We start from the raw sequence: 21,048 nt of genomic DNA, 5'->3' as shown, positions 1-21,048 counted from the left end.
AAGTAAAGAATGCTGTAAAATGAAGCTGAGAAACCTCTAGTTTTCTAATATTTTCTGATGTTTGCTAATACTTCCTTATTTCATAATGACCTCCTTGTGTCCATTGTACTGAATGAAAAATTACATCATTTAAGACACATTGATCAGAAAACAATGAAAACACACATCCTATCAACATATGCTTTGTTTAAGGGTATCCAATTATTTGCAAAGAAGTCTTGAATTTGCATGATCAGCAAAAAAGCATAGAAAATAAAACATCAATTATTTCCTAATAACCACTGCTTTATAGCTTTCCTCTGTCATCTCTTTCCTGCCCGCTAAATCAAACCCTTGTCAGTGGAGTCCATCACAAAAGCAAAATATTTGTCTCTGAATGAACCAAAAGAGCAGGTTCCAGCACTCCTCTGATTAACATCGAGTCTGCCAGAAGCCAGACCAGTCTGGCACAGCAAACCAGCAGCTCCCGTGGTTCAGGCACTGCACTGGCATCTGCCATGCGTCAACAACTCTCTCACTGTATTCTGAAGAGCAAAACCACAGGCTCAGTCCAAGAGAGCCTCAATGCTTGCTTATCAAAACACTAATTTTAGAGTTTGTCTTCCAACAAATGAAGTTGAACCAACTGGTTAATGTGGAGCATTGTGGGGCTTTTGCATCCAACACAACAGGGAGAAGGAAATAACCTCTTTTACATAAAAGGGGAAACTGAGAACACACAAGTCCTTTAAAATGTGTTTCAGCTGAACCAACTCTTTTGCCAATGACACAATTTTAACATCATAAAACTGAGCCTCACTTCTTGTTGGGAAACAAGACAGCCAGTAGGAAGTCAACTATTTTGAGTGTCCATGTGCTACAAATGTAAGTAGCAAGTTGAGGTCCTGTATGTGAGGAGGACTTCAAAGAATGAGAAGAAAAAGTCACTCTGTCTGCTGAGTACTCCAAGTGCACTGAGCACTCAAACTACCTTGTCACGAATCCCTTGTCTTTCCTCACTGGAATGCAGCAGCCTGAAAAGAGAAATCCACTTGATTCCTAGCAAATTTCACCTGAACATCCACTTTCCACAATTTGCCAGACTTTCAGATTAGAAAGGCTTCTACAGTGCCAACAGCAAATATTACATGGCCATCAGTCTGACAGTGAGTCAAACTCACTGTGCTGTGCAACTGCACTGGCTGAGACCAAAGAACTGTGAATGCCATGGTCCTCACAGTAGGCCGCTGGTATGGCCAGGGAAGGGAATAAAGGTAGTATTTCCCTCCAAAGAACCTCCAAGGCCCCAGTGGTCTTTGGATCAAAGGCTTCCTAAGCCAGGCATGCCTTTATATATAGAATTTTACCAACTTTTCCAACTGCCTTGCCTTCACAGATACATGCTGCTGTCCTGAAGAAAGGAACTTAGGAGATCATGGGACCACACAGAGCTTGTTAGTAGATAGGGCAGATGTCATATGTTTTAGAAGGATGTTGTCCAAAAACTGCTCTTGCAGAGATATCAGATAATACTTAATATTTTCTTTTGGAAGTCAATGTGGACTTTCATCAGAGCCCAATCCCTTATTAAATGGACAAAGCAAATGAGAAAGAGGAAAAGAGATGAGCTGTGTGCAGTAATAAAGGCTGAAAGGTAAAATCCCTCTTTGTCACACAGGGGATGTCTAGGGGCCAGCAGGCTGCACTGGAGGAGAGGTGTAGGTGTTACTCTTGGCTAGCAAAGGGCCCACACTGCCAGGAACTCGCAGGTCCTGCAGCTGGCTGGGAGCTCTGACCTGGCTGGGAAGGACCTCTTTCCAAGCAGGACAGCAGGCCTGTGGAGAGCATTACTCAGCTGATCAGCAGGAAAACTGCCAATGGAAAGAGAAACTTTCCTTCTCACAGCAAGAAAAGCAAAAAATCTGTGAACTGCTGATGGAAACAGATGGAGATATTGGATAAGAAGTGGAAAGGACTCAGCTGGGAAAACATCCCCCAGGCGAGGAGACACCACAGAGGGTGCCGAGGACAGTCTGCCCTACAGAACTAGCCTAGGCCTTTTCTCTGGGAAACTCAATATCTACCACTGCTGCACATTCTCCTTCCTTTTTTTTGATTCTGCCTTCATTTTTTCTCCACTCCCTTCCTTAGATGGAAGCAGCAAAAAACCCAAAAATCAAATCAAATCACATCAAAACAAAACAAAACAAAACAAAACAAAACAACCCAACACCACCCTAAATAAAAATGGAAGACAACTGAGTTGCAACTAAGAGGCAAAGCCGGGCAGTAAGGAATGGTTGAAAGCCAGAGAGGTCTCTGAACCTTCTTTGCTATCTGTCTTATCCTTTGGGAAGTTATCAGTTCTCTCATATGAACATACTGAAGAACAAGCCATTCATGAAGCTGACTGGGAAGTCCTTCAAATATTTGTGGAGACTGTGGGGCAAGGAAGAAATGTATAACTTTTTTTTTTTTTTTCTTTAACAATATCAAAGTTATCTTAGAAGAAAACTGCAAATTTAGTCTATATTCTACCAAAACCTTTCAAGAATGTTCAAGCTGCCAACCCATGTGAAAGACACACTAGTGTCACACACGGAATGGCAGCTCCTCTTAAGCAACCCTGTTTTTTATCTGATATTTGTCATTACTGGGTACAACTTTGCAAAAGTGATGATGAGCAGGTACTTGGTGACAAGAACATCTGAAATTTAAACTGGTCAGAAGCTTGGGACCTTCCCTAACTCATCCATTAGGTGGTGCTCCAAGAGAACCAACAGAGGAGGCTTTGCAGCTCTTCAGTAGCTCCAGGAGGAGCAGAAATACTCTTAAAATGACAGGCTTCAAACTATTGTAGGAAAAGTTGGATTACAGCAGTGCATATTCAGGAAACAATTTAACATATGACTTTCCCTTCCTGAATGTATAAAGTCTCAGCAAAACACACTGTTTACATTGCTTCTACTTGGCACTTCTATTGTTCGTTGGATATTGGATTAGAACTTCTATATTCTTCTCTCATCCTGAACAAGACAAGCAAAAGACAAATAAATACAATTATTGAATGTCCATGGTAACCAAAATAACAAAAATAGCTCATTCAGCAAACTGTCATTTTACATTCAAAGGATTTGTAAAGCTTTCTTATGGCAGCAGTTTGTAAACACTTTTCAGTCTCTAATTCTGTAGAAATGTAAGCAGATCAGGAATACAAAGCACTGTTTATGCTATCAGCCAGCTCCACATTCTTCAAGGTCCCAAAAAAAACACACTGGGAAATTATAAGCTCTGAGTTGAATATATAAATAAGGGGATTCAACAATTCACCCAGATGAAAAACAGGAGGGGCAATATCTCTTTATCCCCATATGAAACATACGGAAACAGTGCAAAAATATGAACAGCTGCCAAAATGCTACATCATATGTAGGTCCTGGCCTTGCAACTCAGCCTGTGCAGAACTGGTTACTGGATACGGCCAAATGCTGGGGTCAATAACTCCATCTTCAGACACATTTGTAAGGCCAGGGCTTGATTCCTGCTGATTCTTTCAGGTCTTCTGCATCTACCAATGTCAGTGGAAAAATAAGATACTCAACTCACATTCGTGACCTAGTACAAGGAGAGGCTGGAGGAGGCTCAGGAAAATCTCAACATATATAAATGCCCATTGTGCAGGGAATAAAGATGACTGAGATAGTCTTCTCAGTATCCAGAGAAAGGAAAAGAGGCAATGGGCAAGAAAAAAAAAGCCTTTAGGAGTGTTACTGTAATTTTACCATAAGAGTGGACAAACATTGGGAAGGGTTATCCAGAGAGGTTATTGAGTCTCTGGAAATATTCAAAACCAAGCTGGTTCAAATCAAACAAAATCCTGAACATCCTGCTCCAGGTGACCTTGCTCTGAGCAGGGCAGTTGGACTAGATGATGTCCAGAGGTCCATTCCAAGCACAGCTGTTCCACGACCCTAATGTGCAGCTAACAAGCTCCTTGCATTGCCAGGCACAGGTGCTCTCAGCCAGACTCTGCAACTTCCTTGGAGAGGCAGAGGTAAGTGGAGGTTCTCATCCCTTTCCCTACAGGGAAACAGCAGGGTCAACAGCAAAATAATGACAAACAACAGATTTAAGGAATAAACCTGATTTGTGATTCCAAGGCTGCCCTCTGGGAAGCAGAGAGAAAGATGAACCTGACTCAGACTGAACCAGCATTTCCATCCTGGCTGAACCAAGAACATCTCCCCTGCTTGCATCAAGCTTAGACATGAAAAGGTCAGATGGCAGAGATAAAGAGAACATCATTTTATGAAAAGATCGAAGGTAAGGTCTTGTCCCAAATGAAGGCAGCAGGAGCTCTGCTATTATCTCAGACATACAAAATTGAAAAGTCCTCAATTTAACAGTCCTGTCCTATGAGGTTGCAGCCATCCACCCCATCCATCCCTTCTTCCTGAACTGCCACCTCAAAGTCGTTTGGGTTTTCTTTCCTTCTCTAAGCTATTTGAGAGGCTCTCTGCAGTGGTAGTCAGGTTCCTCTTTCACTGTGACCAAGTTAACACATGGTCAGAGTCCAACCACTTGCTTTGGTGCCAACTCTGGTTTACAGCTTATGTGGGTTTTCTCTCCCTTCTGGTTGCATTTCCAGATGCCACGGAGCAGAGCCAGCATCCCTCAGTCCATCCCACCCTGCTCCAGGCTGAATACAGGGAGAGCTCAGGGATGTCCTGCACTGCCACATTCACATTTCCCAAGAAACAACCCTCACAAATCCTCAGGGGGCTGCATTTATTGAAACCCCTGCAGTCCCTGCAAAATTCTTTCCAGGTGTTTTTTCATTAATCACTGTATTAATTACATCCATCCCAGCTAACATGTGCTTTGCTCTGTGCAAGGGCAGCTCATCTGCACACAGAGTCACCATTGTCAGTGGACAGAGCGTGGGGCTGGAGCCAGGAATTTATGAGGTCTTATCCCCAGCCTGCCAGTGGCCTTCCGTGTGGCCTTGGAAAATAACACTTAACATCTTTGTTTTTTTAGCTGTAAAATGGGAATAATAATCTTTATTCATTCACCTCAAAGAGGCGATGAGAGGATTTTATGCAGTGCTCAGTATTTAAATGTTTCCAAACAAATTTTAGAATAACCAGTCAGGGTTTTTAAATGCATGCTCAGCTCATCTCTTGCAACCTCCTCTGCACTTGGTGCTCGTGGTTGCTTTGCTTATTTCCCTGAGTATTCTAGAGCTAGCTGGATTACAGAGCTGTTACAACCAAAATAGGTCTAAGTGGAATAATTCGCACAAACATTGAATTATATTAATCTCAAATGCATCCGCGCTTGCCAAAATTTGGAACCAATCTTCCTACTACTGAAGTCAAAAAGGCAGAAGCGAGCCAGCTCATCTTTTTCCTATTTGAAGAAAAATGCACTGCATGTACCCTGTTTACTTATTTGCAGTATCCCATCACATCAAAACAGCCAGTCACTTTGGAAGTCAGTGTCAAGAAAACGCAGAGAAATGCATTGTGGCTTCTGAAACCAACACAGATATGGAACAGCCTTTGCAGAACACATTTTTCTATCCTAATGATGGGATTGATGAATGAGTGGGCAGCAGCAAGGCACAGCTGAAGCCTTCACATCAGTCTGTGGTAGATCATTTGTTGGAAGTACTAAGAGGAAAGTGGGGAGTCAGGGAAGGGCTGGCAGCTCTTGCAAAGTCCTGCAAAGCTACCCCAGCCCCAGCGCAGCCACACTTTGTTTCCCAAACACATCACCCAGCCAGAGCTCTTGGCAGGGCTCAACCTGCCACCCCCTCAAAGTCCTCAGGTGATAATTCACACAAAGTGCTAATTCAGTAAAACCATGTCAGATCTTTTGAATTAATCCCTGAAGTATTTCAGCATGTGATCACTAAGGAATATCTTCCATTTTTTCATTTTACCAGGGCAATTAATGCTATTCCTGAAATTACTGAAACTTCTGCATGTACAGTTGCCTGTGTTTGAGAATATTAAAAAATAAGTACATTTGAAAGAGTGGAGTACCTTCAAGCAAGAATCAGTGAAAGGCTGGTTGCTATGCAACTCAAGTATTGTCCATATTATTCTTATCAACAGATGACATGTTGTATAAAATAATATAATTTTCTGAAAAAACCCACAATACAGTAGAAGGCTGCTCAGGGGTGGAGAATTGGCAGTAGCTGAGAGTGCTGTCATAAACCTGACGTTGATGGTACATACTTCATCAATTACAGAACCATAATGTAATTATTATGATTATTTAAATGGCACCCTTGATAATATATATAAATTGCCTGCAGTGAGGCAAATGAATCTGAAAATATTAGCTCCATGCTTTCAAAAGAAATGCTTACTCAAACAAGACTGGGATAACATTTTCATGTTGTGAAGGCAATCACGCTGCTTCATTCATGCACTGCCTTATCTTGTACACGAACCCTACCTGATATTATGTATTTTGAATATGTATTTTCCTAAAAATTGTTAGTGATGGTGTGTGTAGTAGTAAAATATTCAAGGCTTTGTTCTAATACCACAGAATAGGTTCAGAAAATAAGAACTATACACTTATTCTCTCTGCTTTTCCACTGTTAAATTATCCCAAACCTTTAAAGAAAAATCTCCTCACCTTCTCCTCCCTGGCCCTAGTCCTCCAATCAGGAAATTTAAAAACATGAACAGAAAAGGAAGTATTCTCATGCAGCCATGACATGCAAGTTCCCACATCATAAAGTAGAGGAGCTCTGGAATTATGTATTTTATATGTACTTTTTTCTGTTTTTAGAAAGCCCTAGACTGTCTGTAATGTAAACAAGAATCAGATATGGAAAGGTAAGAAAAATTATCTTTGGGGCAAGCTTGTGATAGCAGAATTATTCCACTGAAACAGCAGGACAACTCAGAAGCTAAAGCATTGTCCACTGCAGATTGTGGATGTAGAATCCAGAAGCAGAATATCCACAAGCAGATTACACAGACCTGTAAATGTGGCAGTGATGCGGCCAAAGACCCACCAAGAAATGATGGCTTCTGTCCTGCATCCCAACTCTCCTCTCTAAAGAATATGAAACTGATAAATTTCAAATTATAAATGGACAAGGCTTTGCTCTTCACAAGAAAACAAAGATCCTTAAGATGCAATGATGGCTGCTGTAGCCATCTGGAAACTCACAGAAATAACCAGAGCTCACACTGAGGTAGATTAATAGGGCTAAAGATGAATAATAAAAAGCACATAACAATTATGAAATACCCATGAACTAAGGACTGCAAAGAAGTGACTAGGACTGGTACTAATTCTACTGGCTTCCACCACTATTGCAACATCAGATTTGTATGAGATTTGTAAGTCAATTTGCAATCAAACTTTTGTCATTACAGCCATCACAAGGATATTTCAATCATTTTGTAATTCAATGTTAACTACACACTCCATGAACCTTCGATCACAAAATGGCAAATAGGACCGTTTTTACCTTTTACTTTAGGACATACATCTGATTAAGCTTATCCAAAGTGCATAACTACATCATCATCATCATCATCACTGCAGGAAAAGCAGAGATGGATTGGTGTGTTTAGTTCTCAGATGGAGAAGCTCCAACAGAAAAATTTAACCTGTATCCAGGTAATCAGTCTCTTTTAGAGTCCAGACTAAACCTGAGAGCTCCCTCATTTGCACCAGGGAGGAAAGTTCTCAGCTGGTATTGAGCAGGATAAGCTGGTGAGTGCCAGTGGAGCTTCACCATCTGCACTGGCTCTTTGCTGACAACATTCCAGCAGCTTCCATGAGTAGACATGGAATCATCTAGAATCCAGACTTACTACATGAACATGGAAATCCCAGCAACTCCAGTCACAGGAAGGTGCATTAGATGCTAACACTCTGCTCTGAGCAGCTGGGCCTGATGCTGCATTGGAGAGCACCAAAAGCACGTGTCAACCAAAGCAGTTATCAGCATACTTGAAATGTCCTGTTTCTGTTTCCATGGAATCTGATGTTGGCTAGGCAATAGCAGGACACAGGTACTGAACAGATCAATACTTTTGAAATCTATTTAACATTCTGTTCCTCTTTACCTAAGTTTTGTCTGTGGAGCAACACCTTCCACAGGAACTGAGAGAAAGAACACTTGATACTTTTAATTACAGATTTGATCTGCAGAGCTCTTGCCTTCTGGCCCCTATTCCACAGAACACCCATTTAACTTTAGCACATGTGTAGTTCCACTGATAATAAGCACAAGTATAAATGAGTTCTTAGAAGCTGTAGCCCTCAGCATCTTGCAGAACTGACCTTGTGTTTACTGATACTTACATATAGTTGAACCAGAACACCTTGAGTTTTCTTTAGGAGCTAAAATGCTCTCTATGTTTCATGTGCTATTCCAAACAAATCTGAAAAGACAGACTGCCAGAGCTAAGCAATAACTTCAAATGACACAGGGAAAACCCAGAAGAAATTGAAACTATTTGAAATGTTAAGTTCAGATGATAAACGTACGTATGTAAACATGGAAGTTCTTTATAGTTGCAAACTAATAAGGATAATACATATGGATTAAAATACAAAACAAATCCATGACCCCAGTAATTGCACTGTTCATAAAAGAATGAAGTCTACAGATACTGATATCCTCCACTTAAATTAACCTTTCCTTACCTTGCCGTAGCTCAGCAGGATTATCCTCACCAAGACAACGTTAATGTGAGCACCCAGGGACTCATCATGATAAATTTCATTAACCTGCAAAAGAGTTCAGCGCTTTAACAATGGTTACTATGAAAGCAGTGATACAGCCAGTACCTTTTATGCTCTGTCATTAGACCAGACACAACTTTGTGATCATATTTTAAACATGAAAAATTCTACTAATGAGAGAGGGAATAGGTTTTTTTCAAACTTTTCAGTAGTCTCCCAACAGGCTATAATTTAGGGAATAATTTAAAATAAATATATACTCAGAGACTTCAGATTATCAGGTATATAAATGCCAGCCTAATTGGACTTGGAGGTATCATGGTGCACCCACAGGATGCAGCTGAGCTGCCCCATGTGTGCTCACTGGAGATAGGAGCATGGCAATCCAGGAAAAATCCCAAATATCTCTCTGCTAAGCAGGACCATGTATAGGGAAGGGCATGAGTGAGCAGAGAGACAGGACCTCTCTCCTAAGAGCCATTCACCAGATCAGCTCAGCTGCACCCTGTAATTCTTGCATCTGGGACCCATCACATCACACTCTGCCAAGAGGAAGTGCATCCCTCAAAAAGCTGGTTAGGCACATGAGCTGGCTTTATTGTGTGTCAAAACTCATCAGTGTTAAACTTTGCAAGTAGAACAAAAGCTACAAAATGCCAGCAAATTAAAATTGTCTTCTTTATTTTTATACCAGAGCTACATAGCTGAACATGCACACAGGGAAATCACCCCAGGAACACTGAAAAGAAAACTGTAAATATTTAGAGTAGAGAATGAAATGTGGATGAATAACAATTACTTAGGGAACAGTGCTACAAGCAAGCTGGGAAAATATTAACAGTTAATGAGGATGATTTAAGTATTCAGTGATGAAGACTGCATGAGACTTGGCCAAATGGCAGGGGTTTAGCTTTACAAATTAGAAGAGGCAGATGAGACCCCTGCAAGGCAAGTTCCTTCCCTAAAACCTCCTTCCTTTGGTAAAGGTTCTGCCAAACTGAACTCTTTTGCTGATTTCATTTATTCCTGCAAACTAGATTCATTACTTCAAGCTAATAAATAACTTTCAGGGAACCTTTCATTTGAAACATGGTAAATAATGTCCTGTTACTTCAATCAGCCCCAGTTTTAATGGCCCATATTTTATCTCTTCAAAAACCATTAAAATTAAATACATCAGTGTAGGTTTTGCTAAGCAATCCCCACTGACATTTTAAAGTGAATTTTAATTCATTTCATCAGTATTTTTTGACAGAAGAGCCTTATTTTATGCCTGGTAGGCATCCAGATTTTCAACAGTCCTGGGTGTCCTGCTGAACCACAGCTCCAGGAGGAGGCTCACACCCTGGGGAACATTCTGGGGGATGCCTGGGATGCAGGCTCGTTACTGGTTGATGAGCAAGAAGATCCTTGGATTAAAATGGTGGATGAGGAGTTCATGGCCATGAGTGGCTTCAGGGGCTTCTGTTTCCATTGCAGGGTAGAAGGAGCTGATTATGTTCAAACCTGCTTTGTAAACAACTCCTCTAGAAATCAGATCATCTCTTTGCATGTTTAAATAAGACTTAACAAGACTAACTTTATATTCTAAAATTTTAAAAACTCTCTTATTTTTACTTTGAGGACCACAGATTATAAAGAGGTAAGACATAAACATATTCTGCTTTACAAAAATTCTTTCACCCAGGAAAAAGATCTTTGAACATTGTTAAGTGAGGCAGGGATGTTAATTTGTCTCCCTCTTTGTGTGGTGGGAAGAGAGCACTCGCATCAAGGGTATGATAAGCTGCAAATTACCTGTACATGAAATGAGTATTAAACAAAAACTGCTGTGTATAGAGAACAGTAAACACAGCATGTAAATAAGTATTTAATTAGTTCATAAAGCATAATCCAAATTGGTGCACACCATTCTCTCATTAACTTCCAGAATTTAACCTAAACCTCTTTTAACAATCATTGAGTAACTGAACAACTGTATCGCTGTTGTGTGCCAAAGGGAAACTTGGCTTGAAAAATCTGATGGAACAGAATTAAAACACTGTTTGACTATTCATGCAAATGACATCTAACAAACAAACTGTGAATGAACAGAAAAGCACAAGCACTCTAAAAAGCTGCTTGGTTCTCTTGAGACCCTGGATTTTCTGCAAGACAGCGGGCCAATTCAAAGCTCTGGGTCTTGGTTTCATTAATGAGTCCAAGCCCTCTTCACACAACATCTTCCTCTGAGCTAAACTGGGGTTTGCTGGGAGTATCTCACTGCACATGAATAATATGCTGAAATAGATGCTTTTCCTTTTTTTCAGCACAGTCTAAACCACACCTATTTGTTTCAGAGATACACATAATTGTTGTTAGAGATACAAGATCCAAGCGAAAGTTGTGCTCTCAGAGGTCCACGAAAATGCACACACTGAAAGTGCAAACACAATCCCTAATTCAGATTCTCCACATTTCCACCTCTTCTTTCAACAGGAAAGCAGAGTCAAGCTAATGTAGCTCAATGTATAGGGCAGAAAATGACCAACCAGCCTGTGCAATCAGAAAGCTCCAGGCTTGAGAGCAACTCACAACTTTGAAACTTACTGTTTGAAAGCAGAGACAGCCAGACAATGGAAATACATGTTCAGATGTCTGTGCAATAAATACACACAGCTGTGGAAAAGACTGCAAGTACTTTTCCAGCGCTGCATCTCCATGTACTTCAGCAGGACATCCTTGTTCTTATCAACAGAAGAAAAGCCAGAGTCAATCTCCTGTTGTTCTTAGATCAGTAAGTCTAAAATTAAGTTGCTGCATAGGAGAAAAAAAGTACACAGAGACCATCCCATAATCACAGCTCCTGAACTGAAGGCAGTGAATGAATTTAGTCTTGATAGATGTCCTACAGTGATTCAGCATTTATAGAGGGTGATGAAGAAGGCTGCATAAATCTCAAAGAATTCAAAGCACAGTGAAACACTGTAAAGAGACTTTCATCAAGCTATTGTAGTTCGCTAACTATTTTGGGATATCTTTGGTTTCTTTTTCTGGGATATTTCAAAGGAAAACATGCACTTCTATTTAAAGTTTCTGTGTAGAAATCAGGCTGGCACAGATTGGTGCTACATAAGAAAAACAAAGACTTTATTTACTTTTTTTCATCTGTCCCTCTCTGCTAATTTTATAATTCTTCTGCCTTGAGCAAGTTTCAAGTCAGCACAGTAAGCACATAGAATACATGAAAAAGCTAAAGACAAGCCAAGTGCCTGTGAGGTGCCTCACACTTTGTAAAAGAAGTGCTGGAAAGTTTTGATTACTGAGCAAAGCACGGCCTGATCCTAAAAGGGAATTTTGAAAGCTCCTGTAACACAAATAGTAATCAACAGCCTTCAGTTCTGCTAGTCTTGGTGCAGAGCAGGTTACCTGCTGATAGTGCTGGCAGGATTTTTAGGCAAAGTCAGGTGGTTCCCTGGATCCCTAATTAAACCAATGCACCACAGGAGAATAATCTGCGTATTTTGGCAAATCATCAGCAAACCCATTCATGTAGTTTGAAGGAGTTCCCAGCCTTGCAGAGTTTGTTAGGATCTGCTACGCAAAAGGCAGATCATTTCATCCCAACACAGCTCCTGAACCATAAACCATCGGGTTTGTCCCCAGGCAGCTCCATGGATTGCTCCTCACGCCTGGGTGAGCGCCGCTCCCCCTGAGCACACACCCCTGTGGACATTTCATAGCTTCAACCTCAGGCTGTGTCACTACCAAACAGCTCCAACCCAGCAACAGCAGCCATCAGAGGGCACATCTGACCATCCAGAGCGGGCACAAACCAAGAGTCATCTGGTTTTGCAGCCACCACAAATCACTGATCCATCCAAGCTGATTAGCCTGCTCTTTGATCACCCACATCCTTACACAACTACTGCTGCAGAAACTACTGATAGCTACGTGCTCCTGGCCACAGCTGGGACCATGTGTGGATCTCTGCCAGAGCAATACTGGAGAAGCTGGAGAGCATCAGCTCCTTCCCTGTGGGATGGCAGAGCTCCTGGCAAGCCATTGTTAGAGCCCAGCCTGAGATGCAGCTCATTCATCAGATCATAATTATCTGCAGCAAAGCCTCGGTGCCTGGTGGGCATCCAGTGATTGTCTATTTCTGTAAGAAACATCTGGTTTGAGTTACAAGATAGGAACCAGAAATGTCATGGTGGATACTGAGCACAAACTTCTGTAATCTGACCCTCCCAAAAGCGTTCCCCTCTCACTTTATTTTTCTGCTGTCCCACTTCAAACACCACTGTGCTCATTGATTTTCATCACCTTCTTTATGCTTTTGGAGATCCCAAATGAGCATTTCTGACATTCCCAAAGCTTTATCTTAATCCCACAGGAATAACAGTACATCAATTCCTCTGGTGGATGTACTATGGTCACATAGAAAGTCATAATGCAAAATCAAGGGCTCCTAGTCTCCCTTTCTAGTCCTTACAAGGCATTTCCTCATTTCCTCAGAGAGGAACTCTTTTTTTTCCCCTGAAATCTTTGTTGAGCATCACAAGGAATAAAGAAGAATGAAACCACACAACACACACAAAACTTAAAGGTCAAACTGTGATCTCACATTTGGAAAACATCTATCTTTCTGCTCAAAACCACATACACCAGGCAGTTTTAGAAGAGCTTGGCAGTGTACATTGCAAAACAGAGATAAGAATCTTGCATTTTCCATGCAAATATGAGTCCGAGTCCTGATTTACCTTCCCTGGTGTCAGAGTCAGTAGGTGTTACCAAGTCCAAGTTAGCTGCTTCTGATCAAAATGAAAAACATTCTCCAGCAGATGTGTTGGCAAGGCATTAGGTAGCTTCATGTTACAGGTCTCTATCTCATCTTCGACTGTAACATTGGCTTTAGAAAGGTCATAGACTTTGTTTTCTGACTTCATGACTAATTTATTTTTCTTAGTTCCTCCCGCAGGCTCTTGGAACTTCTCATTCCTGCTCATAAACCACTGCTGTGAGAAGTTTCTCTAAACACTGTAAATTACCTTTGCACCAACAGACTCAGTATTTTTCTGAATTACTGTCTCAGGATCATGTTAATAAAATCAACTATAGCATCATAAAATAATTAAGCAGACTGATTTATCACTTAACAACAAGGGATAGGGGTGTGGTGTTAAAGTAATAAATATGTTGACCTCTTCAAATCTAAGTGGTTTGGTTAAGAGAAGCATGCAGAGTTTGAAAGCTGATCCTAATCATCCACACTCCATCACACAAACCACACTGTCACAACTCAAAAGTCCCTGGCTGAAACCTTTGTGGCTAAATCTCATCTTGGTATTTGGAGTAATGGGAAAAAATCTGTCTTTTAACAGCACCTACCCTCTAGCTTGAGGACAGTACCAAAACCTGTGCAATAGGGCAGCAAGGCACATTCAAGGTACCAGTAATGAGCAATGCTCACCTAATTGACACTGGGAATAATATCTCTCTGAAAATGAGTACAACCTGTAAGAGTTGTAGAGGGTCTTTCCTGTAGGAGCCCCTGAATGTCCAAGCACAACTACAGCTTCCACTGTAGGGTGGCAATCAAGATAATGAACAAAAATAACCTCATGGAGGCCTCTTCAGACACTGTTCACACCAGTCACAGCTACTGGTTTATAATGAACAGTCAAAATGTGGAGTTACATACATATATTTAAAGTTTCAAACAAGCTGTAATTCAGCTACAGAGAGCTGAAGTCCCTCAGATGAATAGAGTTGGACTTACATTTGTTATTTGTGGAATTTCTTAGAGTTAGTTCAAATTTAAAGTGCCCATATTAAAATAAACTGATTTTAAATAATGAGCAATGGAGCTTATGAATTATTTAATTTTCAAAAATCCAGTCAAATTCTACATTATTGAACTATCCTTGCTGTCTAAAAGAAATGCTTTTTAGTTTAAAAAGCGTGATTCTGAAGACAGGGAGCACCATTATTTCAATGTATTCAATCATCACTTTCTTTTTAGCAGCTTGAATTAGACATGCTTTCAGGTTTTTATCCAACTGTCAGTTAGAAACCGATGGCATTTCTGCCCTTTCCTCTCATTAGGGACTTGCTGTTCTGTACCTGCAAATCTTCATTCCTCATCAGCCAGAGATACGAGAGCAGAAATCTCATCTATAATAGTAGTATCATGTACATCCTATTAAAGAGGACAGATAACACATTCAGCAGAGCCTCAGGGCCACAATTTCAAAGACATGTGTAGTGCTGAAAGATGCAGGTGAAAGACTCCAGGGACTTTCCAAAGCGCCCAGCTGCATAACTCTCATTGATTTCAGTTATTCAAATGAAAAGTTTAATGTATTTGTTCTGGAGTTGAAGTTTCACTTGAAGGCTGGGGAATACATAATCCCATGAGATAATTTATAATACCGATTCTCACTGATTTCAAAGGCAGGTAAATTACTAAATACTCAGATAAATCTAGCCCAGAGTGAGGCATAATTCTTATTTAGGGTCCATCTCCCTTTGAAATAACAGCAATTAGGCACTTAGCTACTTCGAGGAGATGGGCTTTAGTATCACAGATATTTTGTCCATATATCCATTACATGAATATATATAAATATTTTAATATCAGCCCTTTTACTGTAAAGGAATGGAAAAGAAATTAAATATTTTTATCCCTGAAAATTGCTTAATCCTGGAAACTACTTTTAAGAGGGTTATGAAACAGAGAATTTCAGCACCAGGACTGGTTCCTTTTCAGAATCAATGGGCCCTTCAGGCTGGAAAAGCTCTTTAAGATCATTAAGTCTAACCTTCAACCCCAGCACTGCCAAGGACACCACTAACCCACATCCCCAAATGCCACATCCAAACATCTTCTAAACGTCTCCAGTGACTCCATCACTTCCCTGGGCAGCCTGTTCCAATGCTTGACAACCATGAAAAGATTTTTTCAAACATTTAATCCAAAGATCTCCTGGTAACTTGAGGACATGTCCAGATCCAACTGGAGAGCCTTCCAGCCCTCCAGCAGATAAACATTCTCATCTGCCTTGGTGACACCCGCACATGGACTGAGGATTCACTCAATTCCCTAATCCAGATCACTGATACTGAAGGCTGCTGGACCTGGGCAATATCAGTTTGGACTGGCCACCAACTGGATTTGGTTCCATTCACCATCACCCTTTGGGCTTAACCACCCAGCCAGGTTTTTTATCCTGTGACCACTGCATACATCCAAGCCATTCAGCTCAATGACATCCATTCAATGCCCTCCTCCTCCTCCCAGAGCATTCTGCAGTGAAAATCTTTTCTTTCTCAAGCAACAAGGTAATTCTCCAACACCACTTCTAACTTTGCACTTTTCTAGTATTTCCCAAACAATTGTACAAGCAGAAACAATTACTGAGGGTTTGAGATGCTTTCTTGCCGAAATTGAATTGCCTTCTATGTTCCTGAGTAACTACAGAACTACAAGATTCCACACAAATATCTCTCCTCTCTGGAAATGCTTCTGCATGCTATAAATACAAAGTTAATTTGTGCAATGTGTGGGCTCACACTTGGAAATTGGACTGTGCAGGCCAATATCCTTCCCAGGAAAAAACACAGCATGACACACAAATGAAAATGGTGCAAGCAAGAGGCAGCCGAGGGTCTCTAAAGCAAAAGCAATGGCATATTTTCCAAAGGTGACTGAATGTCCCGACAGTGCTGAGCAGAGAAAAGAGAAGTGGTCAAGAGAAACCAGAGTTTTGTCAGAGGAAATGACTGGAGGATGAAAAAGGGGAGGCATGAGGCCGAGCTCACTGCAGTGGAACGGCTGGCGCAGAGTCAGACAATACGTGGCTGCAGCCCAACGTGTTAAAAATCCTCTGGCATCTATCAGAATTTGTTTGGGAGTGACTTCATTTCCAAACTTTGGGATAAATATTAGCACAGTTATTCAAGATAGCCAGGACACCCAGCCCCTGTTTTTTCTCACTTCATGGCTTTTAGGTGTGGACTGTAACACATCACTTAAGCTGCACAAAACAGATTTTTACTGAATTTATAGTCATTGAACTGGGCTTGAAAAAAAAATATTGTTTTGGTTGGGTTGGTGGTAGGGTTCCACCCAAGATCCCTGGGAAAAGTTAGTTAAGGACAACTGCTCATGCCATCACACACAAGGAGATCAAGCACAGTGGGAGAACCAGCCATGCTGGGAGCTGTTTCTGGGAAAGTAATAACTTGCCCCAGGAAGGACAATTCACCTAGTATTTGTTTCACTCTTGGAACCTCAAAAATGGAAGTATTTGATCATCTGTTTTATCTCCAGTAAATATCTTCAGTATTATTCAATTTTGTTACCGTGCATTCTTGATTTTATGTTTACTACTTCGTTACCATACAAAGCTAATTGATTCTATGCCTTGTTACTACAGGAAGCTAATTGATTAGATCCTAAACCCAGCAGGGTACGCACAATCTGACTGTTATGAGAGGATCTCCAATTAGATTTGAAAATACAGCTGGAATTGTTTGTAGATGTCCTTTTTCAGTGGCCTTGGACCTACACATCTCATCAGAAACCCACTGCATCCATGTGACCCCTAACAGCCAGGAGCCCCAAGGCCTTTTATAGTGGGCTCATTTTCTAAATGAAAACCCCCAGCTATTCAAAGAGGTAGAAGAGAGGGCAATGGGGGAGTCACTGTGAATCTCAGGAGAGGAGACCAAAGCCATGTTCTAGACAGAACACCTTGCACCCATCTAGCAGTGAGGGCAAGAGCTGGAGTTGCCCTGCTGAGGGGAAGGAGAGGTTCTGCATTGTGCTGTCCTTGGCACAATACAGGTCTCCAGCACCACCATTTGCAGTAACAAACCCCTATTGCCTGTCTGTGCTGGAGCTGGAAACAGGACTGGCCACCATCACCCACCCCTCTGCTAAAATACAGACTCTAGAAACCTGATGAGTTTTGAAAGAAAGAACAGGGCAACACTGATGACTGCCAGCAACTATCCAGAGCCTTCCAAGAGGCCTTGGGGATTTCAAACAGCTCCTTGAATTTGGGCACAGGGCATGGGACACATCCTCAGTCCCCAAAAGACATGTTTCTACCTCAGAGCTCTCAACAGAACAATTGTTGCCTATGCCAAGAGCTGCCATGCCCTGTGGGGATGGTTACACAGGCTGCACTTTCTAAACCACTTGCAGAGACAGGCTGCTGAAGAGTTGTTATTTCTTGCAATTTGTGTCTTGGATGGTTTACTAAAATTAGGAAAAGGTATATTCCAGAGCTGGAACTTTTATGGCTTCTTTACCATTACTGTATATTTTAATTCTTTAAAATAGATTTAAGTGACATGATAAGTAAAGAGTCCTGTTTAATCTATTTTGGCCTGTTTGCCACATTCCTGGTTTGGCCTGTTTGACTTGTTAATTTAGAGATGCATAAAACCATCTGTTTCACTGTAGACTTTGTTTTAAGCCTCAGAGAAAACAAACCACACAAATAAATGAAATTCACTATGTCATTTCTGTTAGAATATATGCATTTACAGCCATCAGAGCAGACATCAAGTACCCCATAACTCTAATGTCAGGACAGGTTTTTAACTATTTACAATGCTGTTATAAAAAGTCATAACTGAATTTATATCACACACGGGATTTTCTTAAATTGTATTCCACCTCTCATTTAAAATGAAAAACAGTTATATTCTGCACATTGCTAAAAGAATGTAATAAAGAAAGCAAAGAATAAATACCAAGCTTCATAATTAAAAAAATATATCTTGGAAAAACTACATTGCAGACAATCTACCTAATACCCTGGATTTCTGCTCAGTGGTTTGCAAAGTGAAAGGAGTCATCTACAGGCTCATCCTCTTGACAAGACTGTAAACTTCAGCAGTCAGACTCCATTTGTCAAAAACAGAGCAGACCTGCAATTTTCTACTCAATACTATTTTACTAAGAACACACATTCACTGAGGACAAAGCTTTTTCAGAAGTATGTTTTATGAGAAAAGACTCCTGCTCCAGATGAGAAGAACCAGGAAGAAAGTCATCCTTAAATGAGTTGTCTATGAGGGGGCTATCTACCACTTACTTCTATTTCTTCAGCAAAAGAATAAAATATATTTTGATCTGTACTAAGGATGATTTTTCAAGACTTCATTCCTTTCCAAAAAGTAGTGTCCTTCCTTACTGTCTGGGGTACTGGAGGGCTACTGCATTGATATTTAGAAATAAAAAGTGATTCTTTTAAACATAATATTCCCTAGTGTCTCCTTTCATCACTCCTACACTACATAGTCTGTTGCACAGACTATGGTTCTGAAGATTAAATATTTAACTAAGGAAATCTAAAGATGTCAGTCATGGAGTAAATATTAAATCAATTTAAGATAGCTCAGTGTTACACTGCATAACATTTTACTGCAGTGTGAACAAGGATCAGGGAGGTGGCCCGGGACCTAAAGTTGAGAAATCAGAGAATTTAGCAGAGTAGTTTTAAAAATGTAAAAGCCAATTGTAATTTCTGTTAGAACCTTATTTGAAGACAGTTCTCCAAACCTGTTCCTCAGCAGGAAGCTTAGGTTAAGGGAACATACAGCTAAAGCATAATGACTTCCAAAAACCTGAGCCCCTGACCTTGTGTCCCCACCTACCAAAGCACATAAGCAGGACTTTGAACATTTTAACAGTCCCACACTCAGCTTCTGTCTTGTGGCCTGGATTTCCCTCCTATTTTATCTCCTACCACGAGAAAAATCTGTTACGTCTTATTCAAACGGCTTACCCAACCTACATTCCCAGGCCTTTCAGAGCCTTCCCACAGGGCAGCTGGCAGGGCTGTACTCACAATGTTCATCAAGGTCAGCAGGTACTTCTGAACATGTTCTTTCCCATGGAACTGAACAACTGAGTCATCGACCCCCAGGAGGACTTCGATGTTGTAATCATCCTCTGTGGCGTGCCTTCGACGGCGCGGCCTCGATCGCTGCACCTGCTCCTCGACAAGGCCCAGCGCGCTGTCGAAATTGTCCAAACCTGTGAGGTTGGAGCCTGGAATCAAACAGACAACCAGAGTTACCAGGAGGAGAGGTTCAGGTTTCAGCTCAGATAAATCTGAAGCAGCAGCATTTGTTATGTTCTGAGTGTTATATAACAGCGTTAGTTTCACTAAATGTCAATTAAAAATGACCTAAATGAGAGAGAAATATGACCCAAAATGCTTTTACTTTGTGAAGTAAAAGCAGTACTTTCTACTAAGTAATACTGCATAATAAATACAGGCCCAAAAAAGCAGCAAGTTATGCCAATGTTTTGATGAGAAGAATAGAGCTGTTTGCAGTAAAAAACTTGTTGCTTAAAAGTACTTCTACCAGAAATACGCTGTCCAGGGATCCTGTGCCCAGGTTAGCCTTTATTTGGAACAATTAAAGATAGACACATACCTGATCTTACTGCCCACAGACTCCTATTTCAAGCTAAGTGCAGTTGCCAGTACAGCATTTTGCTCTCCACCAAAGCAAAGCACATCTTTTTGTGCCACCAAACCAGTCCCCCTTTTAAAGCCTCAACCCTTTAGCTCCTTTCCTAGTTACACATGTGCAATCCAACAGCACTGACATGGATCCTATTTATCATTACAGCTCAGCATCACATTTGAGATATGAGATTAATTATTTTATAGCTAAGCCCACAATTTTTTTAGCAGCTTTTCACCCTTCATTCCAAATTTTCCATGTCACTTTGCATTACTGCACGTCAAAGACCAGCCCACCAGGCACAACAGTTGTCTCCTTCATTACTAATGATTTGTAACAGTTCCTGTGATATGAAAAACATGTTCCCTGACAGGATGGACATGCTCAATGTGGCACTTACCTACCAAAAATTAACATTAAAAATATGGAATCTTGACATTTCATCCTGCAGAATAACAATAATCAGTATTCATATCATTATTGCCATTTGCATTAAAAGAGACTGGAATCACCACCAAGAACCTCTTGATTTTAGCAAATGTCAGTAAAGACTTACTTAGAGAGGTCAGCAAAGGTGCAAAGAGGGCTGTGGGTTGCGTAAAGGTCCCAATGCTTCATTCACAGAAATATAATGGGAAGCAAAGGGAGGAATCCCAAGCCATCACCTTCAAACCAGAAATGAGAAACAGCTCTTGGAAATGTTACAAAAGCGGATCCTCCTTTTCCATTTATTGAAGTTTTCACATCAAAAGTGGCTGCTTGGGAAGGGAATGAGTCACCAGATCACTGGGCTCATTACAAGAACATCTGTGCTCTTGCCTGAACTTCTCTGTCTCAGGCTGCTGTGTCAGCAGGTCCTGGGCA

At 40.9% G+C, this 21,048-nt stretch overlaps 1 protein-coding gene across 6 annotated transcripts in view; it reads right to left on the bottom strand.

The window, feature by feature from the left end:
* Positions 1–21,048, bottom strand: part of ADAMTS2 (ADAM metallopeptidase with thrombospondin type 1 motif 2) — a 169,931-nt gene that overhangs the window by 35,602 nt on the left and 113,281 nt on the right. For all 6 annotated transcript variants that reach the window (XM_086852288.1, XM_086852289.1, XM_086852293.1 and 3 more), the window contains 2 exons: positions 19,557–19,759; positions 8,671–8,754 (listed from right to left, as the gene is read on the bottom strand). In XM_086852288.1, the coding sequence (XP_086708414.1) occupies positions 8,671–8,754; positions 19,557–19,759 (287 nt within the window). The remainder of the gene's footprint in view (positions 1–8,670; positions 8,755–19,556; positions 19,760–21,048) is intronic.

Source organism: Cyanistes caeruleus, chromosome 15 (genome assembly GCF_971803275.1).
Source record: "Cyanistes caeruleus chromosome 15, bCyaCae1.hap1.1, whole genome shotgun sequence".
NCBI lineage: Eukaryota > Metazoa > Chordata > Aves > Passeriformes > Paridae > Cyanistes > Cyanistes caeruleus.
The sequence above is the reverse complement of the archived record's forward strand: the minus strand, read 5'-3'. Positions and strand labels throughout refer to the sequence as shown.